Raw genomic sequence first — 22,632 nt, 5'->3', positions numbered from 1 at the left:
GAACACGATTGAGACTAATAATTAAAGAGTAAAAGACAAAACATGGCGCCATTTTGTCGGCACTTCTCTTATGTCAAATATTATAGTACTATTTATCGGAAAATAGTTGCTTAAAACTAATTTTGTTACTAATAATAATGAATAATTAAAATATTTTTAGGGCCACAAGTTTGTAATGTATTCACCAAATTAATTGACAAGACCGGTCGGCCATTTTACATGGATAAATATTATTTAAATTTTTTTCTTATAAAAAGTGATAATATATTAAAATAAACATATAAAATAAAAAATAATATATTAAATGTGCTAAATTTTAATTCTTATTGATTATTTAAGATCTATAAAATTGAACTATAAAATTTAAAAGTTAATTATAAAATGAGCCTAAAATTACTAGGAGTGCAATATATGCAACACGCAAATTAACAATGAAGATGATATATATTAAATAAATACTAAATAATAATAAATAAAGAAAACATAAAATACCAAGCGATATATGAAGGAAAGTTTTGCACGTCTAAATTAGATAATTAAATAAAAAACGTTGAAACAGAATAAGAAAAAAAAACTGGAACCTAAACACACGTTTTGTAGTTGATTATTTAATTTAAATATCTTTTTTAAATTTAAATTCTAACGTTTTTTTTCGAGATGCTAATTCTGTTTACATGCAGTTTACTTCAGAGTGGATTTCACTTCAAGCTGTTGACAGTTTTCAGTGTTGACAGGACCGCCAAATTGTTTGACTCGTACTCGTGCTTAAATTAAACTAAAGATATCAAAAGTGAAAATGTTAATATTAATAAATATATTGCTAATAAATTCCGACTAAAACACAATTTACACGTTGTGCTAATGTAAAATAATTATAGAGAATAGACAATTGTATCAGAATGGTGTTGATACGCGAATATAGAATCTGCTTGCCTCTGACAGTCGAAGAGGTTAGAAACATTTGTTTATATTAATACATATCAATTGTGTTAAATAATTAGTGCTTTGTAATTAGCACTATTAAATACACATTGAAAGGTTTAAATATGTTATATCTGTATTGTAGTAATGTATTAGATATTGTGAGTGTGTGGTGAGGCAGCATTTTTTATTGCTGTAGTAATACCAAAATTAAATTACTAAATAACAATGCAGAAAAAGAGAGTTTAAGCACAAAATTAAATTAACATTTATTTATTATTTTACTAACTATTCAACAAAAATGCAATAATAAGTGAGGTTATCTTATTCACTTAGTTAATTATCATTTAATGTATCAATTATCATTTTAGTATCGTGTAGGACAATTGTATATGATTGCTCGACACAGCCATGAGCAAAGCAACAATGGTGAAGGTGTAGAAGTCGTTGTCAACACAGAATGTGAAGATCCTGTTCACGGTAAAGGCAGATATACAGAAAAAAGGATACATTTAAACAGGTTAATTTTATTTGATATTATATGATATTATTGATTGATTTTATATGATATTATTAACTTGTTTTAAACTAATACAACTTAAATTTCAGCCGGTTACCTTATTGGGTCCAGTCTATGCTACCGAAATGGTTTTATTTGCTAGAGAAGTCCTGGAATTATTTTCCATTCACCATGACTGAATACTCTTGTTCGTTTGTACCAAAGTTCAATGTATCGATAATAACACGTTATGAAGATAATAACGGTAAGGTAATAATAGACCGAGTTCAATTCAAGATAATTTATAGTTTATTATATTTTAGGCTCTAACGGTAACTGTCTGGGTCTATCCCCAGAAGAATTGGCGGTTCGATCTGTCGATCATATAGATATAGCTTACGATGAAGTTTGTTCACATCATTATTCGGAAAATGAAGATCCTAAATATTTCAAATCCAAGTTGACCAATCGGGGGCCCCTTGTCGAGGGATGGAGGCAGAAGGAGTTTGATCCTGACTCTACCGGTGCGACTCCTATTATGTGTTGTTATAAACTCGTAAAAGTGTCTTTTGATGTTTGGGGTGTACAGACGAGGGTTGAAGAGTTTGTACATAAGGTAAATTAATTTAAGTGTTGTCTAGAAATGTTGTAAGTTGTCTAGAAATGTTGTAAATTGTGTGAAAATGTGGTAAATGGGCTGAAAGTGTTGTAGATGGTCTAAAAATATTGTAAATTGTCTAAAAGTGTTGTAAATTATCTAAAAGTGTTGTAAATTGTCTAGAAATGTTGCAAGTTGTCTAAAAGTGTTGTAAACAGTCTGAAAGTGTTGTAAGTTGTCTAAAAGTGTTGTAAAAATGTTGTAAGTTGTCTAAAACTGTTGTAAATTGTCTAAAAATGTTGTAAATTGTCTGAAAGTGTTGTAAGTTGTCTAAAAGTGTTGTAAAAATGTTGTAAGTTGTCTAAAACTGTTGTAAATTGTCTAAAAATGTTGTAAATTGTCTGAAAGTGTTGTAAATTTTCTAAAAATGTTGTAAGTTGTCTAAAAGTGTTGTAAATTGTCTAAAAATGTTGTAAGTTGTCTAAAAGTGTTGTAAGTTGTCTAAAAGTGTTGTAAACTTTCTAAAAGTGTTGTAAGTTGTCTAAAAGTGTTGTAAAAATGTTGTAAGTTATCTAAAAATGTTGTAAATTGTCTGAAAGTGTTGTAAACAGTCTGAAAATGTTGTAAATTTTCTGAAAAATTGTGGAATGCAATTTCTATCCTTCTCTAAACATTTTCACATCCATTTTATTTAAAAATCTTGCAATATTGTAATAGATTTTAAAGAATTGACTAAATCCATCAGAATGCAGAAAATGCAATACCATTTATTTTATATTTTTCCAGTGCATTCGAGAAACATTATTGCTGGGACATAGGCAAGCATTTACGTGGATTGATGAATGGTATTTGATGACGGTAGAAGATGTTTACAAATACGAAGAACAAATGCAGAATGAAACCAACCAGAGGTTACGAGACTGTCTCATGGGGGGTAAGATATGATGATAATTATAATTTAGAAGAAAATTTATAAATTTTCATTATTTTATTAAGGTATTGGAGCGTCGGGCGATTTTGAAGAAGATAACGCACTGAACGGGATTGAACAACATATTTCTTCAAGCCCCAGCGGGAGAAGAAGGAGCCTGAATCCAAACAGTGTTAATAGCGTACAAGAAAATATTCAATGAGGACAAAGATATGAAATACGAAGGTATCTTATTGCTGAGTTGCACGAATTTTAAAATTGAACAAAAGAGTTGTTAATCTGTATCCGAAATATATTTTTTTTTATTAAATAATGCTGTGAGTGATATTATTTTATGTGAGTGATATAAATTATAGAAAATGAAATTAAAATGGAACATGTACAAGAATAATTCTTCAAAATTACTTCGATGAAGTAATCGCTTTAATTGTGGAGCTTATTCTAAAGTTGCTTATATAAATAAAGATAATAGTTCTTCAAAATGCACTTAAAAATGAAATATATAAATGACAGATTGAACTCAGTGTTTTTTTTTATGTTTTTATCAAAATATAATTGACTACAGTTTTTATATGTATAATATTTGTATTAGGTTGTCAAATATTTCCCTTCCGCTTTTTTGCTCTTGGTTTATAATACAAAAAGGCGGAAGGGAGATATTTGACAACCTATAATATATTTGTTTATTAGCTAAGGAATAAATTGTTTGAATATTTATAGGGTATTTTGTGTTAAGTGTCAATTTAGCAGATTTTCATTCCATTTTATTTAAAGCACGTCAATTTACAGAACTACAATAATTCGCAGTTATTATTTCTAGCTCTTCAAAACTTAGCATCAAATAAATTGTAGAAAATAATTAAACAAAATAACTTTCATCTGACAGAATGCACTAATAATAAAATAGTTTTCTAGGAAATCTCAATTCACAACTGATACTTATTTTAGCACGAGGTAAATATATTATTATAATTAAACACTTAATAAAGTTTATATCTAGGTCATATCAAATTTGAATTCAAATTTGGCGCTAAAACTCAGTACGCATCTGGCAACACTTTTGACGTTGACAAATAATCGAGATTGGTCTGACGTGTATATTTTGAAATCAACAAAAGAACTTATGGAATTTATATTTTATATACATATTTGATATATTTTTATAATAATTAGGTGAGTAATTCGATTAATAATACAATTAAAATGTTATCTAATACTTAATACGAGTTTATTACAAATTTTTTGTGTTTTTAAAATACCTAACCTATATTTGCACAATTGTTAAATTTGTGTAATTAAACATAAGTATGTGTTATGTAAATACAATTTGTTATTTATTAACATGTATCCATGTATTTATGGCGTTTATTGTTTATGTTTTCATTTCCTTATCGCTTTATTACATTAAATCTGTTATCTTGTGTAAACATTGTTTGCTGCCAAAATCAATATGTAAATATTGAATTAATTAAGTTCAAATAATTAGTGCTTAATGCTAATATTGATTATTTGTTTTAGATAGAACAACGCTCAATATGAAGATATTTATTTTTATATTGTGTATTTTGCCAGTAATTTTGGGACAGCGAGTTGCACCTGGAGTGCCCCCACAACAATATGTAAGTGATAAATGATTTATTTTATTTGAATAGAAAAATATGGATCATCATGTAGATACATTAATTTTAATTAGGTCATCAAACAATAAGTTAAATATGTAATAAAATTCCTAAACATTTTGTTTTTGATGGTTTTTTTTTTCAAGTCGATACTTAAAAAATAGTCCCTGAGTCCAACTCCTTTTTACAATTATCAATTATTTTTTTCTGTCCTTTATTTAGGTACCTCAGAATCAAAACTATCAACAAATGCCGCAAGGCGGTCAAGTGCCAATGAATCAACAACAACAATATCAACAGCAACAAATGCCACCGCAACAAATGCAACAGCAACAACAAATGCACTATCAGCAACCCCAAGTCCAACAACAAGTGCCCGTGCAACATCAACAGGTAGTAACAAACATAATTAATATTTGGATTTGAAATATTTTTTTATTGTTTTATGTTTTTGTGATTTAGGTTCCTGTTCAGCCTCAGCAAGTGCCGATGCAACATCAACAGCAACAACATCACCAAGGGCATCCTCAAAGGTCGCAACAGATTTTGAATGCCGCTAATATTGCACAAGAAAAAGAGTAAGTGGAAATTAAAATATTTTGAGACAATTTGCAACATTTTTAGATGATTTAGAATATTTTTAGACTCTCTGAAACATTTTTAGACTTTTTGAGAACATTTTTTGACTCAAAATCATTTCTAGAAATATTTTTAGACTCTCTGGAACATTTTTAGGCCTTCTATAACATCTGCAGACTTTCTGGAACATTTTTAGTCTTTCTGGAACATTTTTAGGCTTTCTGGAGTATTTTTAGACTTTCTGGAACATTTTTTGACTCAAAATCATTTCTAGAAATATTTTTAGACTCTCTGGAACATTTTTAGGCCTTCTATAACATTTGCAGATGTTCTGGAACATTTTTGGTCTTTCTGGAACATTTTTAGACTTTCTGGAAAATTTTTAGACTTCCTGGAACATTTTTAGACCCTCTGAATCATTTTTAGATTTCCTGGAACATTTTAAGACCCTCTGAATCATTTTTAGACCCTCTGAATCATTTTTAGACCCTCTGAATCATTTTTAGACTCTTTGAATCATTTTTAAACTTCCTGGAAAATTTTTAGACCCTTTGAATCATTTTTAGACCCTCTGAAACATTTTTAGACTTCCTGGAAAATTTTTAGACCCTCTGAATCATTTTTAGACCCTCTGAATCATTTTTAGACCCTCTGAATCATTTGTAGACTTTTTGTAACATTTTTATACTTTCTAAAACTTTCTCAGACTTTCTGAAACTTTTTTAGACTTCCTGGAACATTTTTAAACCCTCTGAATTATTTTTAGACCCTCTGAATCATTTTTGGACCCTCTGAAACATTTGTAGACTGTTTGAAACAATTTTAGACCTTCTGAAACATTTTCAGACTTCCTGGAACATTTTTAGATCTTCTACAATATTTTTAAACTTCATAACATTTTGAAGCCCTGTACACCATTTTTAAGCCCTGTACAACATTTTCAAACCCTGTACAACATTTTTAAGTCTTATATAACATTTTTAAGTCTAGTACAACATTTTTAAGCCCTGTACAATATTGTTAAGTCTTGTACAACATTCTTAAGCCCTGTACAACATTCTTAAGCACTGTACAACAATTTTTAAGCCCTGTACAATATTTTTAGACCTTCTACAACATTGTTAGATATTCTGGAACATTTTTAGACCTTTTACAACATTTTTAGATTATCTGGAACATTTTTAGACTCTTTAGAAAAAATTTAAAGATTTTTAGAACATTTTTAGACCTTCTACAACATTTTCATACTGTCTACAAAATTTTTAAGCCTTTTACAACATTTTCAGATTCTTGAGAATATTTTCAGACACTCTGGAAAAATTTAAAATTTTCTAGAACATTTTTAAACTTCCTGTAATATTTTAAAATTTTCTAGAACATTTTCAGATCTTTCTCAACATTTTCAGGCTCTCTAGAACATTTTTAGGTCTTGTACAACATTTTAACCCTTGCACAACATTTTTAAGTCCTGTACAACATTTTCAGGCTCTCGAGAACATTTTCAGACTTTCTACAATATTTTTAGGCTGTCTATACCGACTTTAAGCTTTCTTCAACATTTTCATATTGTCTACAAAAATTTTAAGCCTTCTACAACATTTTCAGACTCTCAAGAACTTTTTCAAGCTCTCTGGAACATTTTCAGACTCTTTAGAAAATTTTCAAGCATTCTGGCATGGTTGTTTTCATATTTCTTCCATAGTGCACTTATTGAAAAGTCCTTAGAAGTTTCACTTAAAAAAAAAGAGTTTTGGAAATAATTTTCGTGCATTTCTAAACAAATTGAAGTCTTTATATGGAAGTTCAAATACGGTGACGTACGCACGTATAAAGTCCCCAAAAAAATCATATCATTGAGAGCAAATGACTCTCACTTCAGCTTGGCGTAACGATTTCCGTTGCATTTGTACGGATTTACACCCATGTCGCGCATAAAGAAGTTTTACTTCAGAATGAATTTAACCCAACTTGCTTTTTCTTTTCAGACATATAGCTGAACATTTGGAACTACCAATCGACACAAGCAAAATGTCCGAACAAGAACTACAATTCCACTATTTCAAAATGCACGATGCAGACAACAACAACAAACTCGATGGCTGTGAACTAATTAAATCCCTCATCCATTGGCACGGTAAGAATATTAATCGTATCACCACCTATAAACTAACCACCTATTACCATTACATTGTCTATTATCATTTTTTAGAACAAGGCAGCAAAGAGGCCCACAACACCCAAGGAGGAGGCCACGCTCCTCATGCCGAGGAAAAAATCTTCTCAGACGATGAACTGGTGTCACTGATTGATCCAATTCTATCGATGGACGATGCCAGTAAAGACGGTTACATCGACTACCCTGAGTTTGTGAGGGCTCAATCGAAGGCTGCTAAAGGAAACTAATTAATAATAAAATAGACAGGGACAAAATTTAGTTGTGGGAGGTAATGTTCTTTTTTTATAACTAATTTATTAATGAACACGTGAGTTTACATAATTGTACATATATATATTTATGGAGGGAACAAAATTTATTTATGCATTTATAGGTTTATAATACAAAGGGCGAACAAATTTTTTATACCTTAGTTTAGTATGAGAGAGTATTTTGTTTTTTTTTTTTGGACTGACATGTTTTTATGCTTGATGTACATAATTTATAAAAAATATTTATATGAAGTGTATGTTTAATAAACTTAAGTCTTTGCATGTTTCAGTTTTTAATTGAAAGATATATATATATATATATATATATATATATATATATATATATATCTTATATATAATAATATATCGTGTCTTAAAATTCGTTCTCGTACTCCTCCGAAACGGCTTTACCGATTTTTATCAAATTATATATGCGTATTCAGTCAGTAGGCCTGAGAATTGGTAACTATCTATTTTTTACACCCCTAAGTGATAAGGGTCGTTTTCCCTCAATTCTTTTTTTGTAATTTTTAGATGATTTTTTTTTGTTTTTATTTTTTTATAATGTGGCATTAAAAAATTCATATAACCCAAATTTTTACTTTTTTATCGCCAACCCTTATTTTTTTATAGCCATTTTGGCAACTCGATCATTTTTTCAAGTCATCAGTCATTGAATATTTTGTAAATAATTTTAGTTCAGATTTTTGAGCTTGAAGAAAAAATTCAAATTTCACTTTAAAATTCAATTTATTATTATTAAAGGTTGTTCAACCCTAACACATTTTTAACTTCCCGTAGGGTAAGTTATTGTAATGGGCCGAAAATCGAAATTGAAAATTTTTACATTTCTCGACGTTTTGAAGGTTTCTGAACATTTTACTGGCATACTTCATAAACTAAATGGATGTGTGTGTTTTGTATGTGTATAAGTTTTCGGGTGCACGGATTAACCGATTTGAATGATTTAAAAAACATTCGATTCCTATTAATAGGGAGATGTGCTGATAAGTTTTTGGCTAAGGCAGGTTCAGCCGTTACGGAGATATAGAGCAAAGAGTGCAGAAAATGGAAATCGAGTTTTTGAGAAAACGGATTATCCGATTTGTATGATCCAAAAAACATTCAGTTTGTAATGACGGGGAAAAGTGATTATTAGTTTTTGGCAAAGGTAGGCCCAGCGGTTTGGGAGATACAGAGCTAAATGTTAAAAAAATTGCAGTTTTTGAGAGAACTAAGCGTCCGATTTGAATGATTTAAAGAACTTTCTGCTTGTTTCAACAAAATAATTGCTTTTAGAAAAAAACGGTTTCTAATTTTTTTTTCCAAAAATATTTTTGTAATTTTGGATTAAAAATTCAAAAAATTACCCAGGCTAAGCACAGTCTAAGCGCCACTCTGGTACAAATGCGTTACCCAAGTGCGTTTAGACTGTCTATGTATTGTAGCACTTTTCCAATTTTGTGAAAACTATAAAAAAAAAGTGAAAACGCCGCCAAGCCAAGCACAGTATAAGTGAAAATGTCGCACAGAATTATTTGCAAATGCGTTTAGACTGTGACTATGGCACATTTTCAATTTTGTGTAAATTAGGCAACTATTTTTTTTTTTAAATTGAATTCCAAATGAAATGACGATTATTAATGTTCTTTGATTTGCATTTGAGATATAACAAGATAGCAAAAATAATGAAAGTTACAGTATTTGTAATAATATATTTGAAAACGTTTGAAATTTCTCGAATATTTCATTACGGTTCGGGAAGTTCCAGCAATTTGCCTTAAGGCACGATGCCATACACCACTAGTCAATTCAATTTCAAGTACCACTCTAATGTAACCCATTTTTCATTTTATCTGAAATCCCATCATTTAAACGTTAATCTTATTTAATAAATGACTGAGAATGTGAATAAATGAACAAATGAATTTATGAAAGAAATCTCTTTATTTAAATTTTTATTAAAGTACAATTAAAGTCAATTTCTTAAAACTATCTCAGCGTTATCAATTCATTTGCTACATGAGATTTTATTCATTTTATTAACACAAAATAATTTTGAATTAAATTTTTACTGTAGTGATGTTGTTGATAATTGTAAGCCCTTTTCTCAAGAATGTACAGCCATGTGCATATCGTAATACTTCAAAGAAATATAACTATTACAAATTTGGCATTTGAACATCTTTGAACCGGTGTGCACGGTCTCATTGTGGACCTTCATTTTATCGGGCGAAAACGACTTCTTGCAGCTCTTACACTTGATTTTCATGTGTTTGCATTTGTAGTGCATATCGAGCAACTCTAAAGTCTCAAATTCGGCTTCACATTTATCACAAACCACTAAATTACTCAAAGGACGCTTAAGCGACTTTAATCTATCACATTGATCAGTCTGTTGTTGGTCTTTGGGGTCGTCGATATCTATAACATTGGTTAATATTTTGTTGGCATTCACCAGCTCTTCAACATCTTCGTTTAACACACCGGACTCTCTTGTCAATTTATCTAAACAGTCTTGGAAGTCTATGGTTGTCCGCACAGTTGTCTTGTCCTCGTTCATCAGCATAGACTTAAAACAATCTGGTTCTATTTTGATTGTGATGCTCTCTGCTATTTTTTTGCCCTGCTCGGCTGTCAGACCAACACAAGAGACTGCTTCTTGGTTGAAGTCTTGTGCAAACTTTGACTGGTCGACTGTGCTTTGAACTTGGGGCTGCATGTTGCTTCGCAGGATGTTTTCGGAGGCTTTTATGCAGTTCCTGAGCTCCCAGTAGCCTTCTAGTTTGTGCAAGCATGCGGGGCAGACTGAGCTGGGCATGCCATCTTCTTCCCAGATCTGGAAAAGGAAAACGATGGTAATAGAATTTCATGTGAAAATGGAGAAGGAAAAGGTTTGTCCCCAACATTTTGGAGCAACTTAGTAAGCACTGTAGGACAACTTATGGTAATTTAAGAGAATGTAAAACGCCTAATTAACATCAGGACAACTTGATTCATCTTAGGACAACAGATAATTCAGCAGATATCAGGACAACTTGGGACATATCAAAGCATTCTAGGACATCTTGGAGTATTTCAGGAGATATCAGGATAACTTGGTTCAACTTGTGACATCTTAGTACATTATGGGCATTTTAGAACAACCTGGAACATTTCAGGACAAATTAGGCATCTTAGGAAATCTTAAAACAACTTAGAAGGACTTACAACAACATATGGGTATCTTGGGAATTCTTAGGACAATTTAAGACATATTATGAAATCTTAAGACAACATAGGGCAAATCAAGACATCTTATATAATTTCAGGAAATCTCGCAGAACAATTGGTGACAACTGAAGGTGTTATGGAGCTTCTTATAGGACTTTTTAGAGCATCTTAGAACATATTAAAATTTCTTTGACTATCTTATTGTTAGAATATTTCAAAAGGTATCAGGATAATTTGAGACAGAACTTGTTCTATCTTAGGACAACTTGGAACATTTTAGGATCACTTCGAATAGTTCAGAAGATATCAGGAAAATTCAGCACAGCTTGGGACATACCAGAACATCTTAAAATATTTCAGGAAATGCCAGAACAATTGGAGACAACTTAGGATGATATGGGGCATCACATGAAAAATTAGAACTTCGTAGAGCATCTTAGAACTAATTAGAATTTCTGAGACCATCTTATTGTTAGAATATTTCAGAAGATATCAGGATAACTTGAGACAGAACTTGTGTATCATCTTAGGACAACTTGGAACATTTCAGAGCAATTTAGGAGCATCTTAGAACATATTAGAATTTCTTGCACCATCATTAGATTCAGGAGATATCAGGACATCTAGAACAACTTATATCTTCCAGGACATCTTAGTACATTTTGGGCAATTTAGAACATTTCAGGACAAATTAGGCATCTTAAATCTTATAACAACTTTAAGACAACTTAAAACAATGTCCTAACATTATGGAAGATCTTGGAGCATCTAAGGACAACTAAGTGAACTTATAGATTTGTATTGGGTAGCTTGAAGAGCTTTCCCCTCTAATTTTGTGAATAAAATATATTTTATGAGAGCCATGTGATCCTTCGGATCAGTACTCTCAAAAACATAAGTTAGGAAATTAATAAATGAAGATAACTTTTGGTTATCTGAGCCATCTAAAACTGTAATTATGTCCATTGCTCGGTGCAATTTTAATGCATAAGTTTCTGCCACTTTAATGTTAGTATTAGTAGACGGAAAACAAAGAGAAGAAGCAGATAAAAATTTGGAAAAGGATATAGATTTAGGTGAGAAGGCAGTGTTATTAAAAATTGAACTTATTAGATTTGGTCCTAATTTTTTGTTCGTTGACTCAGAAGATAGGTATGCTTCGAATATTAAGCTATTGTGGATTATTTTAAGGCAACTTTAGATATCTCATGGCAGGGTAGGATACTTACAACATTTATGACATCTCGAGATAACTCAGGCCTTCTTAAAACATCTTAGAACAACTAAGAAGAACTTTGAACTACTTAGGACATTATGAGGTATATTAGAGTAGACAACTTTGGCCTTCATAGGACATTTCAGAACAACTTAGGTCTCTTAGGATAATTTAGGTCATGTCAGGACAAATTAGAGTAGTGTCCTAACATTATAGAACATCTTGGAGCATCTAAGGACATTTATGGACTTCTTAAGACACCTGTAGACAACTTAGGCCTTCATGGGACATCTCAGAACAACTTGGAACAACTTTGGATATTCTGATGCATTTTCAGGTTATTATGGGTTTACTTAGGCCTTCTTATAACATCATAAAACCACGTAGAACAACTTTGAAGATCTTAGGACATCTTAGAACAATTTGAGACAAGTCCTAACATTATAGGATATCGTAAAACATCTTAGGACAACTCATTGCTTTTTTGTCTTTTTATTGCTACTTAGCTCAGCTTGGGCCTTCTTAGGCTATGCCAGGACAACTTGAAACTTAATTGGAAATAATATTGATCTAAAGATTTTATAAATCTTTATTTATATAATTTGTTTTCAGACAAAGTGCTACTTACAACTAATAATAATTTATTTTGTGATTAAATCAGAGCTCATATAAATATTGATATGAAAATTGGAGTTCAAGAATATTTTATTATATTTAATAAACAATTGAGTGCACTCACTTGTTTATCTGAAATATGACTCACTTATTTTGCAAAATGCATATGAAATGTAACATGAGATCTACTTGTGAGAATTGCTTATCAATATTATTTGTTTATGTTATTTATTCATAACATAAGCAGCAATAATAATGAATGTTATTATTAGGCTCTTGTTCAAACATATTAATGTAATTTTATCCAATCCGTCGAATGAAAAATAAGTACTCAAGATATAAATTTGGTTAGAAAATAGTTGCTAGAATTAAATCGGGTAAATTTAGCAATATAAAAGGCAAATACTGTAAAAAGTTTAACTAAGGAAGCAGGGTAGTTTTCGGTGTCCAAGTTTTGGATATTGATTGTAAGCTGATAATTTTTCATGTTTTATATTTGCCTTAATAAAAGTGGAAAGGACAATTACAAAATGTATTATACTAAAATATACCACATATATACACGAGTGTATACAGTATTCATAAATCCATTATCCCTTATCCCTTATCTTTTTCTACTTACATATGAAGACGAACAAATCGACACAATTTCGGCAACAAGAACTGAGTTTATTTTCGTTCGAAATATATTCGTGAATTTCTCGCTGTTTTTAAGACAAACACGACACACGTCCATGTTTTCTTGACATGTCATTATTATATTGAATTAATTACGCAAACGCACTAAAAACTTAGATTTCTGTCTATTTATTTATTATTTGTGCGATACGTGCGAAACGTTCGACATTTTTCAGTAAACAAATACTGAAGTGACAGATTCGCGAATTGAAAGATGGCGGACAGATGAATAGTGTTGCCAGAGTAATAGACTCATTGGATGATGGGCGGGATATTTGAAAAGGTGAATTAGAAAAATTGTTATTTCATCAATGTACATGTTTGTGTATAGTATATATATATAGGGCAATAAGTAATTAACTATTTATTATGTACGTTTTGACACTGTATCTGCGATATTATAATCAATTATTTAAAAAAAATCTCAATATCTGGTTGAGGGGCGTCGATTAATCCCCCCTTTCTTTTGGTGATACGTGGTAATATTTAAAATTAACTCCTCCTCCCCCAACAAACATCAAGAGAAAAAATCATGATATTTTTTTAAAAAAATTAAAATATTTATGTAAAAAATAAGCACGCGTGATATCTTACTAGGCCCCTCTTTATCCCTATAGATATTTTGTAATTTTTGGTCAAACCGCCCTAAGAGCCTCACGTTTACAAGGGGGCGTCCATTTCATTTTTGTTTGTTTTTTGCCATTTTTATTTAACACTTTTCTAACCGGCTAGCATTTCTAAGAATTCGATCTTGAAATTACATTTGTGAACCCCTTTATTTGGTTGGTTTTGCTTGGCTATGGTTTACTTCATAATTTTATTATTTAACTTTTAGTTTACTATTTTAGAAAATTGGCTAGTTTTTTTCATAAAAGAATATATTTAAATGCGTTTTTTCCTGGTTTTTATTTGTTATATCTTTGTATTTTTTATATTTTGTGAAACCTTTTTTTAGAACTTGTTTAACATGCTGAATGATGACACACATACAGTGTCGAATCGTACATAATAAATTGTTAGGTAAATTATTGCTCTTTATTTCAAGTATTTGGGGATGCAAATGCACATTTCGAAAATATGTTTCAACAAAAATCTAATATTAACTATAACATTTTTAATATAAAATAAATATTTAAATTTATCTTCATATATTATCTGCGATGGTTTATAATTTATAATATATACAAAAAAAAAATAGGACAAGCATATTTAAACAAATTTAAAGCGATTTACATAAAAAATACATACTGATATATTATACAATAAACTAAAGTGTTTTTCTCAAAATATGAATTTTTAATTCGATATTCTTGCCTTTGTATGATTTCATACAATAGATTGATACATTGTATGAATAATCGAAAGTAAGATTGCTGAATTATATAATTGCAACTTTTTTTTCTTCAATGTGGGTTTTTTTTATCGTCTGATATAAGAAATTCCAAAGAAATTTCAATTCAAAAAGTGAAATCATAACCAAGGCTGTGATTTAATGTTGGGACGAGAGACAAGGACACTAGATAAAACATTGATGAATATATATATATATATATATTATATTATTTATATATATATATAATAAAAATAATGAAATAATGAATAAAAATAAATATGAAACAAAAACAAATCAACACGTAGAGAGATGAATAAATAAAAAATAATTAAAAACAAAAGTAAAACAGTAAATACCGTTCACCAGTTAAATTAAATAAAATTAATAATGCAAGATTAAAATGATATATGTATGAATTAATTAACAGTTAATTGAATAGAGTTAGTAATTAAACAAATCAAAAATAAATAAAGAAGTCAATTATTGAAAATTTAATTAATTTATAAATAAGCAAATTTATTTAAAATTTTGCTAAATAAATAAATATTAATAAATGGCTACCTGATTAAACTTTGATTTGTAAATAAACTCACAAATAAATAAATAAATAATTAATCCAGGAAGCAAATAAATGAAAAATTAGTTATATATTGATCAGTTTTGTATTTATATTTATTATTTTATTATTTTATTTCCGATTTTTTAATTTTATAATTTGTAATTAAATATGTAAAATATTTTTCAATTTAATTGTTTACTACTATGTGTTTGAATATTTATATTTATCATTTAGAGTAGTAAATAAAACACGATAAATTAATAAATAAATCATGTGCATTCTCTAATATAAAAATGTAATCATAGTAAATTATAATACAAAAATTTCAATATTACATAAAAAAGTCGTCCAAACTGAAAGGAATGTTAATAAAGGATTAAACGAACATAATTATTGTCAGCAAAAAAAATTAAATAAATAAGTAAATTCTACTTTTTTGTTGTACATTTAACAAATTTTACAATATAAAAAATTTATTATCTATAAAAATAAAAAAGTATCAAAGGTTTTTCTACTTTTTGTTCATTCCATTTGTGTCGTTGCCTCTCGTACTACTGTGTACACGTGGCCCACTTTTTGACGTTTCACTTCTTTTAAAAAAACGTCGTTCATAATGATGTCAAGTTGACAGCAGACGACACATTTCTATTTACAATTATTTATTTGTTAGTTTTGTAGTTAGAATTAACGAAAAACGTGAAAAAGATGTTGGTGAGGAAACGTAGTAGTAACAAATAAAAATAAAAGCTAGATAATTATTATTGTGCAATTATGTGACAAAAATAGTTACTGTAGTGAAAGTTATATTTTTGTATAATTATGTGGTCTGTTAGGAGGCTCCTCGGTTTTGGAGTCATTGGTGGTAGTGCTATTTTTACAGCTGCCAGTTTTAGAGCAAACGATGGCGATTTGGATTCAGTTGGTATTGTTAGGTTAGGTCGTGCCACAAGTACAGTCTTTTCCATAGGGCTTATGTACAAGTCCAGATTGAAAAACCATGGTCTGGATAAGGAGTCACAAGAGTACAAGGATCTGAAGAGCCAGGTGCACCAAATGGGTGCAGATAAATTGCTACAACTCTGTTGTTTAAACAAAGGTGTGTATATTAAAGTCGGGCAGCACATAGGAGCCCTCGACTACCTGTTACCCAAAGAGTATGTCAATACCATGAAAGTCTTACACAGTCATGCCCCCAAACATTCTATAACCGATGTATACAAAGTGTTGAAAGAAGAGTTTAAAAAAGACCCCAGTGAAATCTTTTCTAGTTTCGATGAAGAACCCTTGGGCACAGCATCGTTGGCACAAGTCCACAAAGCAACTTTACACGATGGCACTACAGTTGCTGTTAAGGTCCAACACAGATACGTCCGTGGAAACTCTCTAGTCGATATGAAAACTATGGAACTGCTTGTTAAAATAGTCTCGTTGGTATTCCCTGATTTTAAATTCCAATGGCTTGTCGATGAAACCAAAAAAAACATCCCTAAAGAACTTGATTTTAATGCCGAAGGCAAAAACGCTGAAAAAATCAGTGAAATGTTTAAAGACAAAACTTGGTTGAAGATACCTAAAATACATTGGGACTTAACGACACCCCGGGTGCTGACAATGGACTTTGTAGAAGGCGGTCAAGTAAACGATTTAGAGTACATCCAGCAAAACAAAATGAATCCTTTGGAAATCACAAACAAACTAGGACGTTTATATTCTGAAATGATTTTTATTAATGGTTTTGTCCACAGTGATCCACACCCCGGTAACATCTTGGTTCAAAAACATGGCAAGCACGTCAACCTGGTTTTGTTAGACCATGGTTTGTATGCTGAGTTATCGAATGACTTCAGATACGAGTACTCCCAACTTTGGTTGAGCATTTTGAAAGTGGATCGTAATGCAATGAGGCACCACAGTATTAATTTAGGTATCGTGGGTAATCTGTACGGTTTGTTTGCTTGCATGATAACCGGCAGACCTTGGGAATCTGTTTTATCAGGTATAGATAAAGTCTCACATTCGCAAAAGGAGAAGGATCAGTTTCAAAAACAATTACCAAATGTACTTCCACAAATATCTGATGTACTACAAAAAGTCAACAGACAAATGTTGCTGATTTTTAAAACCAACGACTTACTCAGAGGTATTGAATACACTTTACAAACAGGATCCAACATGTTATCATTTATGACGATGTCTAAATGCTGTATCAATGCTGTGCATAAAGAAGAATTTGACAAGGCTTCGACAAAGTATAGAAAGTTGCAGGTTTTTATATCGAGACAATGGTTGTTGTTTAAGTTGAAAGTTTATTATTCGTATTTAAGTCTGAGACGAAGGGACTTCTATGGGCTTCTGAATGTTTTATCGAGCTAAATTGGGCTTGATGTAAATGTTGCATGGTTTTAAATTTTATTTAAATACTCGTTATCGCCATTTTGTACAAACTTGTATATGTATTAATTTATTATTAAATGTATTTGAGCAAATGAAAAACTATTTTTTAATGTTATTTTACAGATATAAATAATAATAATAATGAAATCATTATTTTGATTGTTTAAATCATTATTTAAATCAATAATATTAATTTTATTATTATTATTATAAATACCGATTTATAGACAATTATATCTGCTTTTCAATGATAATATATATATATATATATATATATATATATATATATATACGTGTATATATATATATATATATATTATATACGTGTATATATATATATATATATATATATATATATATATATATATAATTGTTTCTTGGGCATCCATCCAGTAATTAAAAAACAGTTTTATTGAAAAATGTTTTTATTTAGAGAACATACGTTTCGGGTCCAGATTTGACCCATCTTCAGTGCTACAATTAAATAATTCAGGGTTACAGATTAAAACAATATAAAAAATACATAATTACAGACAAAAATAAGTAAAACCAATGTATATGAAAATTATATATGAAAAACAACCATAAAATAAACAATTGTAAAGAAACTCACCATACAAATGGTGAGAATTTTGTATGGTAATTTTACAAAGTGTGAATCGTATTTGATTAATTTAGGTTTAAAAGTTCAACATGCTTCAAGAGTTTTATAACTCCGTCGCAAAGCAAAAATGAATAACAAAGTATTAAAATTATAACTAAATTTGGCATTTAAATTTGGCGCCATTTTGAGCCTTATTAATAAATAAATAAATTAAAAGCCGGATTCACTTTTATATTATTTCATAATTAATAATGTAGTTATGAAATATTATGTTAATTAATCAAGTGCAACATTAATTATAATATATAAAGTATAAAAATAAATGAAAATTAAACATTTGGTATGTTATCACCTGGCAACACTAATTGCGCCATTAACACAAAAACGTCAAACAAAGTATCAGAACGTGTTTGTGCATATTAAATTAAATAAAATATATTTTTATACAGTATAGTTTTATACACCAAACATATACAACAAATATTACTCACAAACAATCAAATAAAGGTATTATTAACGATTTTATTTTATCACAACTTAACTTAAATCGATGTTTTTACATTTTACGTTTTTACATTTTATATCCTAACCTTATTTCACACAAATTTCGTTCTAGTTTCTTTAAAATGTCTACAAAACGTAAACTAAATGATGTGATGATAGAAGATGGGGAGCTCTTGCAGAATTTTAGTAATAAGAAACAACAAGTTATATTGAATGAGAATAAACACTCGTTGGATTCTGATGAAGACGACAGTGAAGATGATTTTGATCATATGGACAATCATGAGATTGAAGGCGAGGAGGATTGTGAAATATTTAAAGAAGGAGAGGTAATTGTAGTAATAAATCATAGTTATAATAATTTAATTGTGCAGCATACAGATGCGATAAATTTTACCCTAACCGTGGGTAGTCAATTTTGGTTTATTAAAGGTGCATTTATTCGTTATATTTAGAGCCTTAAGCTGGTAATGGGAACTAATTTTGTACAATATTATTATTTAGTACTTTGTTTTTAATGTGTTCTACAACAATTCGGTATACACATAAATGGCACAATAGATATTTTTATTATAAGTTTAGTAAAATAAATATAGTTCCAAATAACTAAATTACCTCTTCTATAGGTTCAAATTACGCCTTTCAACATGAAAGAAGAACTTCAAGAGGGCCATTTTGATAACCAAGGACACTACCATTGGAAAAAAGATGCCGACGCAGATCTTAAAGATCACTGGCTCGATAATATTGATTGGGTTAAGGTAAATTATATATTTTATAATAATTATACAGTCCAGAACTATATACAAACTTGCATAAAGATTATTTTTAAGAAAATTGTTCCAAACGATCTAAATTGTTATACACAGATTTATAGATGCTTTAATCAACTTTTTAAAGATATATAATAATGTCTACATGTTTGAACAAATTTTTAAAAAAATTGATTGATATATAAAAAAATGCACCAGGAAACTTGACTTGTTAGTTTAAACAAGTGCCTTAGTATTCAATTCCAAGATTTAACTTTTTTTTTAATACAATTTTGTTCCAAACCACTTAAATTACTACATACAGATTTATAGATAATTTTATCTACTTTTTAATGGTTTGTAATAATATATACATGTTTGAACAATTTTTTTTTTTTAATCAAAAAATATAAAAAAATGCACTAGAAAACTTGACTTGTTAGTTTAAACAAGTGGCTTAGTATTCAATTCCAAGATTTAACATTTTTTCAATACAATTTTGTTCCAAACCACTTAAATTATTACATACAGATTTATAGATAATATTATCTAATTTTTAATGGTTTATAATAATACATACACATTTGAACAATTTTTTTTAAAAATTGGTTGAAATATAAAAAAATGTAACCAAAATATCCAACATTTTAGTTTACAAATATGACTTTTTTTATAATTACAATTATTTCAAAGTTTTGTGAGAAAGCACATCAGTTTTAGTATTTGTTATCATAAAGAACATATTTAACTACATTATAATAAATTTTGGAACATTCCAGAATGAATAGAAATATTTTTTTGATAATTATTTAAACTATACTTTTACAAGGTAAACTATCACATACTACTTTCACATTTTTCTAAAAAATAATAAATTACTTTGTATACATTAATATTTTTTTCTTATTTTGCATCTTAGAAATATGTATTTTTTCATAAATAATAATCTATTTATCATTTAGATTAAAGAAACGACAGATGGTAAAGCAAAAATAAAAGAGGAGAGTGATGATGACGATGAACCTAATTCTTCCTTCGATTTGATTGAATCTTATAAAAAGATGCTGGAATTCATGAAGCCAAACGAGACTGTTTTAAAAACGTTGCAAAGGCTTGGTAAGTCAATAAACAAAATTTCAATTTAAATTTTTAATGATTTACAATATTTTTAGACAATATATAAAATTTTTAGACGATTTATATCAGTTTTAGATAACTAATATAGAACGGTCTTACGACAAGTAGTTTAATTTTAAAAATTCATCAAAGTTTGAGAAAATGAGTAGTTTTTTTGACGTTTAAAAATAAAATTAGATGATTTAGTTGGTATAACGATAGTGTACTTAGTCTTGAACATAGTAAACCATTAAAGTCCTACGGAAACTGGTTCAATTATAAAAAGTGTTGATTTTTGAAAATTTGCTCTTAGAGTTAACGTGTTTGTTTGTTTTCAATTATGTGTATTAAATCCACTCGGAATACCTTTAATGACTTATAAATGAATTTATTTTTAATTGATTAAGTCGATTATTTACACACTTTGGGATGTTCATGTAACTTGTCTCAAGGCAAAATACTAATACTAACTAGTTCTCATTTTTTTTTTCGCAAATTTTTCCCCGATTTTTTTTCTTAAATTTTACATTATTTTTGTAATATTTTTTGTTAATTTACAATATTTTTAGGTAATTTAAAAGGTTTTTAGAGAACTTATTTACATTATTACCCGTAGGGTAGTTATAGTAATGGACCGAAAATCGAAAATAAGAATTTTTGCATTTCTCGACGTTTTTGAAGGTTTCTGACATTTTTTAGACATACCCCAGAAATTAAATGGATGTGTGTGTGCCACGCTTTCGGGTGCACCGATCAACCGATTTTAATGGTTCAAAACATTCATTTCCTATTGATAGGGAGATGTGCTGATTAGTTTTTGGCAAAGGCAGGTCCAGCAGTTACGGAGATAAAGAGCAAAGAGAGTAGAAAATAGAAATCGAGTTTTTGAGAGAACGGAGTATCGGATTTCAATGATTTAAAAAACATTCAATTTGTAATGATTGGGAGAAGAGGTGATTAGTTTTTGGCAATGACAGGTCCCGCTATTTTGAAGAAACAGAGCTAAATGTGCAAAAAATGGCAGTTTTTGAGTTGAGTGAACTAAGAGTTCGATTTGAATGATCTAAAAAACTTTCTGCTTGTATTGACAAAATAATTGCTTTAGAGAATAAAAAAATATTACTTTTTTTTTATTTCCAAGAAATATTTTTGTAATTTTGGATTAAAAATTTAAAAAGTTACTCAGGCTAAGCACAGTCTAAGCGCCACTCTGGTGCAAATGTTTACCCAAGTGCGTTTAGACAGTTTATGTAATGGAGCACTTTCCAATTTTGTGAAAACTATTGAAATATGTGAAAATGCCGCCAAGCTAAGCACAGTATAAGAGAAAATGCCGCACAGAATTATTTGCAAATGCCCAATAGACTGTGACTATACAGGAGCACTTTTACAATTTTGTGCAAATTAGGCAGCTATTTTTTTTTTTTGAAATTGTTAATGTTATGGAGATTGAACTGAATTGATTTATGATTTACATTTGATTTGCTCAGATATAACAAGATAGCAAAAATAATGAAAGTTGTGTGTGATTTGGTAATTCAATATATTTGTAACGTTTCTCGAATATTTCATTACGGTACGGGAAGTTCCAGCAATTTGCCTTAAGGCACGATGCCATACACCAGTAGTTTATTTCTACTATGAGTTTTGTTCCTAACTTATTAAATTTTTAGGTAAATCCTCAAAAATATCGTCAGCCCAACGATGGAAAAACAAAAAACTAGGCATAGTTGACCCGAATGCTGAACTGGTCACAAATCTGACGTCTCTGGCCAATGAGGTTCTCACCAAAATGGGCGACATGGACATTTACCAGCAAACGTACGAGCAAATTCAGCAGCAAATCGGCAAGGAGCAGAACAAGAGGCCGACGGCGTCGACCGAGCTCGACATGTACGCCGACGACTTCGACGAGAAGGAAAAGGCCAAAATATCTAATGCGGAGGAGGAGGCAAACCCAAAGCCAAATAATCCCATTGACGATGGTAAAGGACTCATGTGGGAGTTCAAGTGGGGCACCTCGGACGCCGACCAGGTTCATGGGCCTCATTCCACTGAGCAAATGCAGGAGTGG

The 22,632-nt window shown here is 29.7% G+C and overlaps 5 protein-coding genes across 7 annotated transcripts in view; 4 read left to right on the top strand and 1 right to left on the bottom strand.

Annotated features, from left to right (window-relative positions):
• The first annotated feature begins 744 nt into the window (after positions 1-744).
• Positions 745-3,237, top strand: LOC113385140 (cytoplasmic phosphatidylinositol transfer protein 1). The gene is made up of 6 exons (XM_026622951.1): positions 745-950; positions 1,293-1,441; positions 1,531-1,685; positions 1,744-2,036; positions 2,805-2,952; positions 3,015-3,237. The coding sequence occupies exons 1-6, from the start codon at positions 900-902 to the stop codon at positions 3,149-3,151; spliced, it is 933 nt and encodes a 310-aa protein (XP_026478736.1). The 5' UTR covers positions 745-899; the 3' UTR covers positions 3,152-3,237.
• An 811-nt stretch (positions 3,238-4,048) lies between these two features.
• LOC113385025 (nuclear transcription factor Y subunit beta) lies at positions 4,049-7,562 on the top strand. 3 transcript variants are annotated; one of them, XM_026622826.1, is made up of 6 exons: positions 4,049-4,122; positions 4,468-4,568; positions 4,791-4,961; positions 5,031-5,146; positions 7,133-7,281; positions 7,357-7,562. In XM_026622826.1, the coding sequence occupies exons 2-6, from the start codon at positions 4,485-4,487 to the stop codon at positions 7,548-7,550; spliced, it is 714 nt and encodes a 237-aa protein (XP_026478611.1). In that variant the 5' UTR covers positions 4,049-4,122; positions 4,468-4,484; the 3' UTR covers positions 7,551-7,562. The 3 variants fall into 3 exon arrangements, with proteins under 3 accessions (XP_026478611.1, XP_026478612.1, XP_026478610.1); XM_026622827.1 differs by having other exon boundaries at positions 4,083-4,122; positions 4,472-4,568; XM_026622825.1 differs by lacking the exon at positions 4,049-4,122 and adding an exon at positions 4,293-4,401.
• Positions 7,563-9,578: 2,016 nt separating this feature from the next.
• LOC113385281 (zinc finger protein 236-like) lies at positions 9,579-13,471 on the bottom strand. Its single transcript, XM_026623125.1, has 2 exons — positions 13,241-13,471; positions 9,579-10,413 (listed from the first exon to the last, which is right to left on the bottom strand). The coding sequence occupies exons 1-2, from the start codon at positions 13,370-13,372 to the stop codon at positions 9,685-9,687; spliced, it is 861 nt and encodes a 286-aa protein (XP_026478910.1). The 5' UTR covers positions 13,373-13,471; the 3' UTR covers positions 9,579-9,684.
• A 2,347-nt stretch (positions 13,472-15,818) lies between these two features.
• Positions 15,819-17,627, top strand: LOC113385004 (uncharacterized aarF domain-containing protein kinase 1-like). Its single transcript, XM_026622801.1, has one exon. It carries the CDS (start codon positions 16,008-16,010, stop codon positions 17,559-17,561), a length of 1,554 nt encoding a protein of 517 aa, XP_026478586.1. The 5' UTR covers positions 15,819-16,007; the 3' UTR covers positions 17,562-17,627.
• Positions 17,628-18,594: 967 nt separating this feature from the next.
• Positions 18,595-22,632, top strand: part of LOC113384549 (CD2 antigen cytoplasmic tail-binding protein 2 homolog) — a 23,633-nt gene continuing 19,595 nt past the window's right edge. The window contains exons 1-4 of the mRNA XM_026622282.1: positions 18,595-18,693; positions 18,803-19,019; positions 19,317-19,451; positions 20,405-20,558. Coding sequence (XP_026478067.1) covers positions 18,813-19,019; positions 19,317-19,451; positions 20,405-20,558 — 496 coding nt within the window. The 5' untranslated portion in view covers positions 18,595-18,693; positions 18,803-18,812. The remainder of the gene's footprint in view (positions 18,694-18,802; positions 19,020-19,316; positions 19,452-20,404; positions 20,559-22,632) is intronic.

Source organism: Ctenocephalides felis, unplaced genomic scaffold, assembly GCF_003426905.1.
Source record: "Ctenocephalides felis isolate EL2017-DRISC unplaced genomic scaffold, ASM342690v1 CF-g0.4_SCAFFOLD_03571, whole genome shotgun sequence".
NCBI lineage: Eukaryota > Metazoa > Arthropoda > Insecta > Siphonaptera > Pulicidae > Ctenocephalides > Ctenocephalides felis.
The sequence above is the reverse complement of the archived record's forward strand: the minus strand, read 5'-3'. Positions and strand labels throughout refer to the sequence as shown.